General features: G+C 29.6%; 1 protein-coding gene across 1 annotated transcript; it reads right to left on the reverse strand.

Moving 5' to 3' along the window:
- Window positions 1-815: 815 nt before the first annotated feature.
- LOC143228606 (uncharacterized) lies at window positions 816-7,801 on the reverse strand (the record flags this gene model as incomplete). Its single annotated transcript, XM_076459832.1, has 5 exons — window positions 816-987; window positions 4,213-4,362; window positions 5,206-5,336; window positions 6,604-6,693; window positions 7,763-7,801. Coding segments are annotated over 5 exons (450 nt in total), but the record flags the coding sequence as incomplete, so codon positions are not given.
- Window positions 7,802-10,883: the final 3,082 nt, after the last annotated feature.

Below are 10,883 nucleotides of genomic sequence, written 5' to 3' on the forward strand. Positions count from 1 at the left end.
GATCTATTTTAGACTGTGGTGGCCCTCTATGAGATCCTCTGCGAGAAAGACCAGAACTACCTCTGAATTGAGGCCAACGAAATGGTTTTCTATCTTCTTTATTCTGTTGGTTTTGTTTTTTTCTGGTTCATTTTCCTTAACAATAAAATTGCAAAATTATCCACGTATCTCAAGAAATATAAAACTAACATGAAATTAAGTACATATTTATGTATAATAAAACACCACACTTGCACAAACTACATGTTACATTTATTTTGTGATAATACTACCTTTCTTTAATCAAGGTATTTAAAATAAGTTTCTGTCTTTAGGGCAAACTGGCAAGATTTGGCAAGTTCAACTGATTTAAACCCTATCCTTCCTATTCTTCAGTATTATTAGTTGATGTGATTGCACCCAATTAACGTAGCAGTTGGAAATATGACCTACTATCAACCTATCATTCACAGAACACTTGGTGCTTGTATAATAAAAAGTTGGGAATCTTGAATTAGTTCCTGGTCACTAAAATCTAAGTTTTTTTAAGAAACAAATTACTTCCACTTGTCCTTGAATAAGCTGAGTACTTTACAAAAGCTTTGTATTTAACGTGAGAAATGTTTACACCTCCCAATTTTATTTTTTTGGGGTACTGTATTGTTTCAGAAATTCTGTGAATTCATTATCAATCAGAAGTACAATATTAAACCTACCATTAATACAAAGCTTTCTAATGAACTATTACATCCTCTAAATGGAAAATGGATACAAAACTGAAAAATGTTTAGTGTGACAACATTATATTCATGAGGAAAACAATTTAAATACCTTCAAATCACCACCACTCTGACTACCTTCAGTGTCACTACGAACTTGCCGAGGTCTTCTGTTGTAAGAATTTCGTGAATAAAAACAACGAGTAAGACTGTTAGAATACTGGCCTTGTTCCTGTCCATGTTGTGGACTTAAACCTCCAGTGCTATCTTCATCAGTGTCATGTTTTTCCTTTGAAAAGAGCAAAACTTATCAAAGTCTAGCAATAATTACAGAAAGCTTATGAAATCTACAGTAATAATGGAGTGTGATTATAAGGGTTTAAAAAAAACCTTTTTGTCCTCATCACTTTGTGATTTGGTGTTTATAATACACATTTAACAAAAAGGTCTAAATGCATCACTTTTAGTTTTAAATATTTATATTGATATGTTCAAATAATGGTGGCACATACTTCTAGTTGAATTTACAGTTAGTTTATACAAACACGCTGTTGTGATACCATATCTGCAATCTATCAAGATAGTTTAATAATAGACCAGTAAACTTTGTTACCACATTTTACTTTGGATCTCTTTACACTATTTCTTAATGTTATTTTAAACCTGTTTTGTTTCTTACATATATTTTATTTCTTCTCTTCTCTGAACTAATATCAGCATTTGACATAAGTTCAAATGATGAATTTAATCTCCCCTTTGGTTTAACTATCAGCTGTTATAATAGTATTAAATATTATCAAAAGACAACAACTGTTTCCACATTTGTACTTAACAATAAAGATACAAAACAGGAAAAATTCGATATAAAAGAATTACATTGTCATGTTTTCAAAGAGTCTTCACAAACAAAAGAATTAAAACAAATTATTCCACAAACAAACATTTCACAGGTCTATATTTACAGATCTAATGTCTGACTTTAGAACGTGAATGAAAAAAATATTAAAACAACTTGATTAAAAAAAGTTTAATTTGGAGTTGGTCAATGTGTCTGAAAACCACAGATCAACATGATAATCATGTATGTCTGTTATAACAACTTGTACAATTTACTAGTACAAGTACACTGACTTGTCACCTCTTCTGATAACATTATATGTCACTTAACAGTTAAGTTCATGTATCTTTGTGTTTACAATGACAATTCCCCACAGTAATAAGATTGCACTTTAAATCTGTGAGTGTTTACTATATGATAAATAGACAATCCAACAAGTAATACAAGGGTTTAATCACTGGTCATCCTTTTGGGATGTTTGAAATTTAACATTATATAGGCATATAAAGTCATTACTTTTGCTCATGGTTATAAAATCTTATTTTCCTTTCAGCAAACTCATTCATCAACCAATAAATAGTATTTACTCACAAATGTTTAAATAATAGTTATTTTTAAAACATACAAGGATAAATACTTTTTAAAAACAACTAAAAAGACTGATTACTTTGTGTTAAGGAATTCTGTTTGTGTTTCATACTTACTAAGCCTCACCATCTTATTAATTCTTCCAAGGTGTGTGTGTGTGTGTGAACAAAGGAATTTGAAAACGCACCATTTACTAACCAAACTATTTCCTTTTGCATGTTTTTACAGAAAATTACAATCACAAAAGTGGAAACCTTGAAGCTGAGGATTTTTTTGTACCATTAGTAGAAGGATTGATGAATGTTAGCAAAGATCTCATGAAATGCACTCACAAGCAACACATTTCAAGTGATTTACAACTCATAATAATAGTTAGGCACAATTCAAAGGCCAATAAAAACAATAAAATTTAAGTATATATACATGTATACTGTTATGATATTAAAGCTACTTTAGATAAACAATTTCATATTACAATTTGAAGTCATTCTAGAAATAAAAAGGGTAATTTAGAAAGAAAAAAACGTTCAAAATTTATTTAGGTTTCAGAGATGTTGTACTTAACTCTTGTTGAGGCTCTGTTGATCTGACAAACTATATGAACTATTTGTACTCTTTTAAAGTCTTCACAAAATGTGGTAGTCTTAATAAACATTACAAATCTTTCAGATTAAATAAAGTGAAGCATTCTTAATAATCTAAAAAAGACTTGTTCATGAATATACTATTTGTTTTGAATAATCCATGTACAATGTGATTTTCATGTAAAAATTAAGAATACTTATCTTCATCACAAAACTCTCAAATTTCTCTTGTGTAATCTCTAAAACATCTTAAATACATTTCAAATATTTGATTTCAGTAAAACTTACTATGTCATTTGTTAGCTTCTCTATTCTGACTCCATGCAAGGGAGTCAATATGACTGACTTTAAGCACAAAAAAAGATAAAAATAAAGCTAAATTAGTCTTTCTTTCTAGAAAGACTCCAAATTGTAACATAAAACTATTTGTTTATCCTAAGTGGCTTTAAACCTCTAACAGTACTGTCTATATATAATTAAATATTGTTTTATTACATGTCTACTATCTGCACCACTACAAAGTTGTGAAACATTTGGGGAACTTGCAGCTCATGTTATGCTATCAAATTATGTTACCCAAAAGCTGCATGTGTGCATTCCTCATGGAAATGTTTTATTGTATTACTACTTATTTTACATAAACTAAAAACTAACCTAGTAAAAACCCCATTTCTATATTTTAGTAACTTTTATAAGTGAAGAATAAACATGAAAACAAGAAATAAAACACTTACCCATGTCTTGTTTTTGCTATTGATAACACTTAATATAATAGTGGTAGTAATGAAACAAATACATTTTCTTTAATTAAATAATACACCAAAGAATGCTAATGAGCAAAATAAGACAACTCCATCTAAATATCAATTTTTCTGGCATTCTAACTATGTAATTAGAGCTGTTACAAATTCATTCAAGCTATTCATTATCTTTCCTGTGGGAACAAAGCTATAATGATTCTGCATTTGGAATATAACAAAATCATTGCTCCATATAAAAGATGAAAACCATTCCATCAGTAAATATATAACTGAATTACATGCAAGAGAAAACCATTAATAAATAAATCTGAAAAGAGAAGATGCAACAGGTGGGTGTGGAAAGATCAGCCTGATTTTTCTATTTGATGTTTCTCTAACCAAACAAAACTGTGGTTTGTCTAAGCAATGATATTTTATGGTAAGTAATTTATGTCGAATTTTGCACTTAATGATGGGATAATGGAAAAAATATATAAGATACAAAATAGTAAAAAACTAAGAACTTAAAACTTGTACATTACGACATGGATTATTAGCCACAAATTTATTTTATACCAATTGGTATAACCTAAATATCAGATTAAAAACATTAATTGTAAGTCACTAAAACATTATGATGTGCAGTGTGTGATGCCTGGGAGTTAAAGGAGTACTTTAGTCTAAAAATACATGATTGTTATGGCTTTGGTCCACTTTTACCAACTACTTTTTTGTATGCAAGTTTTCTAAAAACACTAACTCGCCTCATTAAGCCGTTCCTGTCGGTTTCCATGTGGAGGACCTCGAGGTCGACGAAAGTAACATGGATAATAACACTGCCTTCGTCTCCTGCGTTGGGGTTCATAGATTTCCTTACCTTCATTTTTCTGTTCTTGACTCCCATTAGAACGACTCTATAATATATTTTTTTCTATGTTTATATTGACTGAGAAAAATGAAATCATTAATTTATCAGACACAAAATTATATTTAACCATTTTACTTACAGATCATTTACTAAATAAAAAGGATGGAGCTTGAGGTTTTTACTTCATAGAAATTTAGAGCATTTTATTTGTTGAAGGTTGTATCTAACCTTCCCACTAACAACTGAAGACAGTGAAAGGCAGCAGGAGCTGGTATTGTGGGTTCACACACTAATTCTTAATCCATAACTGATTTTCCTCAGTTGCTAGTTTGCTTGGGATCTAGATTTTGTGTGATAGATAGAATATCCCCATTGAGTTTGGCTGCTATAGCTATAGACTATTTCTTACAAGTTTTAATGATAATTATAACTCATAATGAGAAAACTAATTTTGAGTTTTGAGTTTTTACATTTGTGATTTATATTAATTTCACGATTGTTTAGTCGTGATAGTCAAAACAAAAATATCATCTACTCACATTTTTTAAAAATAATTGATATACTTTGTCAAAAATTAATATAATATACAACAGATTAGTCATGGTTATTTTTATGATATAAGCAATTATATGATATATCTACTTTAAAACATTTCCTTAACATGTTAACTGCTGTAATAATCTGCAGCAAATGCTAAGTTTTAGTGCAATACTGTTGTCTTCAATTTAAACAATAGCAATAATTAATCTAGAACATTAGAACTAAAATAAAATATTTATTAAAACTATGGAAAAACTGCTAGGTAGTAGACTACTGAAGTCAATGCCCAATAACACAATTTCTTTACACATATTCAAAAATTTTATATTGAGAGAGTGAAATGCACTACTCTAGGAGGCCTTCTTCCAAATCTACGTCGTCTAAGAAATCTCCATAGAACCATCTCCTCCTATCAGGAGCATATTTGCTTCCTTCCACTGGTGCACCCTCCGGCCCAGTGACATAAGCAGCTTCATTCCCCTACATGAAAATAAAAAAAAAAACTTTTCTTCACTTATGCATTTTGTAAACAAACAAGATTTAACAAAAGATTCAGTTATATTCAGAAAATAGTTCCAAAGAATGAAATTTGGCTAAACATTTTAATGTATGTCTGATTCAGAAAGTATTCTACTAAGACAGGGAAATACTTTATTAAAGTAACAGAATTAAAATGAATCGGTAGTAATATAAATTCAATGTATAATAAATGATTAGAGAACTATATGCATCATTAAGTGTAGTCTCTAAAATATAAACAAACTATTAAGGGCCAGATACAAACTGACACTACCAAAACATTGTTATCTAGTATGATACAATGCTATTATGAAAGTTCAGGTCACATAATCACCTTCAAAAATGTCACTTTCTACAGTAGTTTTTTTTTTGTTTAACAGTGTGTTAAGGCTTTATTTGTAACAATTGCCTCACAGTAGAAATCTGGTATCCTTTTAAATAGTTATCAAACATGCTGTTACTTGCGAGGTTTGTGTGTGTCATGGAAACCATTTAACACATGAAACACAATATATAAAATTTAAACTAGTTTTTCAAATAGTGCTTGGAAATTGTATGAAATGAATGATTGCTTTTTGTTTCTCTGGATTTATTAAATAAATTAAATAATGACATATATTAACATTTTATATTAAATATACTGAATTATTTAACTGAATAAAACAAACTTTTGACTTAAATCCTGAGAGCTTGAGATGTGGGAGAACTGACAACAGACCTATTACTTATAAACAGTAAATGTTTCTACTTTACTAGATGGCTTCTATAACTAGCTAAGCTTTAATACCAAGTATCTTAAAACACAGTAGCATTACACTTTTAACTACAAGCACATACTACAACACATGCTAACTTTTAGTAACTATTTATAAGCTGTAAAAAATCTTTACTACAAAAAGTTGCGACATGCTTTAAGATATGATGAGGAAAACACATCAACTAAAAATGAAACAGTTACTTTATAAATACATATTCAGAAACTACCGAAAATTCCAAAGTGCAAAACACAAAGTAGTTACAAATAACATAAAGATTAACATTACATTTCAGAAGGTAAGGAAACTTAAAATGAAATTATTTCAATTCTTGCATTCAACATGTGCTATCTATCCATGTATCATAACTTCATAAAGTACACTAAAATCTGTATAAATTGATTTTACAAAATAGATTCTTTAGCATTAAATGACAACAATAATTTAAGGTTACAGTGACAGTTATCACTTGCCTTTTCTCCCTCTACAACGTCAAATTCCACAGTTTCTCCATCACCTACACTTTGTAGGATTTTTTTGGGGTTGTTCTTAACAATGGCAGTCTAAAAAATTAAAATCCACAAAACTTTATATTTATTACAGTAAGAAAGTGATTTTCTAATGAGTAAAATTACAATACTGTTAGTAAAATATTTCATTTTATTCCTAAAATCAATGCTCTAAATAGCCAATATGCAAAACATTTAAATCTGAACATCTGAAACAAGTTACAGTGTTACAGATTTCTTTGCAATATAGATAGCTAGTAAGTTGAAATTAAAACCTTATTTCTGTTCCAGTTAAAAGAATACATCTTAACCCTCATTTGGAATAAAGCCTTACACTGTATACACAGTAGATTTTAATAAAATGCAAAAGTTACAACATTACTTTTAAGTCAAGTTTACATGCTGTAACATGAAATATGTTCCACTGCTTCAAACATTCTCTTCATAAAAAATATACATTAGAGGCATGCAATCAAAAGCCACAGGAAATTTTTAACAAGTAGCAAATTTGTCTTTCTTTATGCAAAAGTGTTGTTACAATAATAAAACTAATGTTATCCAACTAGATTGGTAATTACTTAGTACTTATTGGGTTTTAAAGTTTGTAAAGTTATAAAAATTAATAAAAGTATATATTTTGACTGCCTGAATAATATCTATATAAATGAAAAATTATCCAACAATTCTTTACACACAAACTAATGTCAGAGTTATTATGACAAAAGTTACCTTTCATCTTGCTGAATGTTGCTTACTGATGACATACATATAAAAACAATTTTGATTTGATGAATATAAATATATCCTGCTACCCTTGGACCAGAAATAACACAATGTAAATTGTAAAACAACAAACACAAAAGAAAAGAAGTATTGTTAAAGTCACACTTCAATGCAGTGCAACGCCCTTCAAAATATATACCACGAGTAAATCCAGTTTTGAGGAAGAAAATATTTGAAAAACACTGTTACAATTAGTGCACTTTGTTACAAGTTATAAATTTCATAATAATATACTTATAAAGTAAGTAGTGATAGCTCCATTATAAAATTATAACTGCCAATTTCTGAAGACAAAAACTTTTCTTAAAAATGTTCTAACAGTCTTTTAAATCCATCTCACCTGGTGGACAAAGATGTCTTCATTTGTATCCACCCTGTTAATTTAAAAATAATTGTTTAATTCTCTTTTATGAATTACAAAAACTTTGGTTTTAATTCAATACTAGAGGAACAGTATTTATTTAACATTCTGTATTACTGTGGTACAAGATATATTTGCAAAATATTACCCAAGCTTTCTGCACACTTCTGCACAGCTTTTCAACAATATTCATCACAATTGAGACAAACAATGCACATATAATAAAAAATCAATGCCTATACTCGATTTAATTAAAAGTTGTTGAAAAATATAAATGACATATTGATTAAAATAAAAACATTTCATACATAAATAACTGCAATGCAAATAACTTGGCAGTCTTTATCTTTGCATGTATACAAAGAACCTAAACTTAAAGTCATTAAATAGTGTTCACAATTGTGTAATTCTTTCCTAAAAACTTAAAATGTTGGAATATTTAGTTACATAATTACTAGGCAAGTCTAGAAAAGATTCCCAAATACACAATTTTCTTTAACATATTTCTGTGTTATACTTGAACACCATCACTTCACTGATACCATTAAAAACAGTTTTCACAATACTAAACCTTTTAATAATAAATATACATTAGGGTTGAATAAATTAAATATGAAGCTAATATATGAACACAAAAGCAAATATTAAATAGCTTGAAAATATCTGTAATAACTCAAACTACTTGAAGTCGTGAAATTTATCAAAAACTTTGGGCAGTTACTAAACTGTGTATGTTAAGATAATAAAACAATGCAAGTTTATCCTGCCATAATGATATAGTTTTGCATGTAATAAATTTCAGTTCATTCTCGACTGTTAGATAACATTAAATATTTTTATTTTTATTTAAAAATGAAGCTAAAGAACAATTAGAATATAAATACAAAAAACTAAGTAACAAATCAAACAAAATTAGTGATAATTTAACACTTCAATAATTTTCATCAAGTACTACATACAGTAATTAGAAAAATGATACATGTAAATTAATACCACTTTTTAGGCTGGATAAAAATGAATAAACATATTAAAGATTTAGAGGTTCCTTGGTTTTTCGCCAAATAGTATAAAATAAAAATAACCAAGGGCGGTGGTAAGGGGACTGCTGGGACTAAAGCTACTCCAAACTGTGCATTTGTTTTTGTTGTAGCCCTCGCACTTAAAACAATGCTCACTGTCAAATTGAAACTTAGGAATACAGTCTGTGTGTCCACAAGATGTACAACTCACTCCCTCAGATTGCGGTCGAATTCGTTGTAGTCCTCTTCATCGGAAAGAAGTTGGTGTCACTCCTAAAAATAAAGCCTTTCTAAATATCAACCACATGTGGTTTAACCAGCTCACAACGCTTACCAGGATTGCTGTGTTATTTGCATATAAAACCAGTTCTAACACTCGATGACCAAAACACTTATTATGGTTATACTGGGAAGAAGGGGGAGCAACAAGAAATTCCCAAAGATAAACAAATCAGACTTGTTGGTTTGTTTTGAATTTCGAACAAAGTTACTCGAGGGCTATCTGAGCTAGACGTCCCTAATTTAGCCGTGTAAGATTAGAGGGAAGGCAGCTAGTCATCACCACCCACTGCCAACTTTTGGGCTACTATTTTATTAACGAATAGCAGGATTCACCGTCACATTATAATGCCACCACGGCTGAAATGGAAAGCATGTTTGGTGTGATGGGGATTAGAACTAGGGAATCTCAGATTACGAGTGAAGTTCCTTGTGTACCTGGCCATGCCGGGCCGTGAGATTGTTAAGAGCTTAATTTCGCACGTGTTTAAACTGGGATACGGTCAAAGTCTCACCCAGATTTTTTTTGTAGTCTACTTTTTATTCATTTTTTATTACATTTTTGAAGACATCTTGAAAGTTTGCTAGCATGCAATTTTAAGTCTGTTTGTTTCAAAGTGAGAATCTAATTAATTAGGTAATTTGGTAATTATGGATTACATTTTTTAAGATTAGAAATTACACATTGTTGCAAAACAAGTCTGTATTTTGTTGCACAGAATTTGTGTCTCATTAGAAAGAAATGGTTCTATTTTAATAAAACAATTGTCAAGCACATTTTTCAGTCGAATACAAGAATCTAAAAATCTTCAAAATATGATTAAAAAATACAAAAGAAAATTATACGAGAAACAAAACAATTTTGTCTGAACACAAAACAAAAATTACGTTTCAAATAATGTAAAGAAAACTTAGAGTAATTATCCACAGGTGAAACATCGTTCAAAACATTACTTCAATATTTTAAAAAATGAAAGACATTTTGGTGGTCGACTTCATCTGATTACCACATTCAAGTATAATAGTTAAAATTGTTCACAAAGTATGCGTCTTATGCTTTATCAAAGCAATGCCAAAAATTTACAAAAATCTGTATATATGAACAGGAATGCAACTTAGTTTGTTTTCAAGAGTGAACCAGTTATCATGGAGACAAAAAGATAATAAGTGGACTGTTTATGGGCCAGTATCGTGAGGCCCTCTAGTTTGTGGTATCAAGCAGGAGCCAACCGCCTACACGCGAGTGTCAGCATTTCGTCAATGGATTGATAAAACCATATCTTCAAACTGAAAAACAAAAAGTCACAGAATTATACAAACCTGTTTAAAAGATTCTATTCAAAACGTTTTATGATTCTTCAGGAAATACTTCAAATTCTGTTACTTTCTAGTACAGGCTAAAATAATTTCAGATTTCTGGAATTACTCAAAACTGTTTTCAATTTTCTGGAATTATTCACTTTTCCTTAAAACATTCCGTAACTTTTCAGGTTTTTATTTCTCTAACTGTCTGAAAGTTCCTCATATTTGTTGTAACTTTCATAACCTACATTGAAGTCGTAGTGACTTTCAGAAATTTCCATAAAATCTTTGTAATTTTCTGAAATTTCTCAAAACTATTAGTAACTTTCTAGAACTACCTCAAACATTTTGTAAATCCTTCGAACTTAGTCAAGAAACTTCAAATTAGATTTAACGTCAGTGTAACGATAAATAATCCTTTTCTTACGTGACACAACAAACATTTCTATGAGAAAATAAAAGGATTTCAGCGGTTATCTAGAAATTGTGGTTTACTTCTC

The sequence above is a fragment of the Tachypleus tridentatus genome, chromosome 10, assembly GCF_004210375.1.
Source record: "Tachypleus tridentatus isolate NWPU-2018 chromosome 10, ASM421037v1, whole genome shotgun sequence".
Classification (NCBI taxonomy): domain Eukaryota; kingdom Metazoa; phylum Arthropoda; class Merostomata; order Xiphosura; family Limulidae; genus Tachypleus; species Tachypleus tridentatus.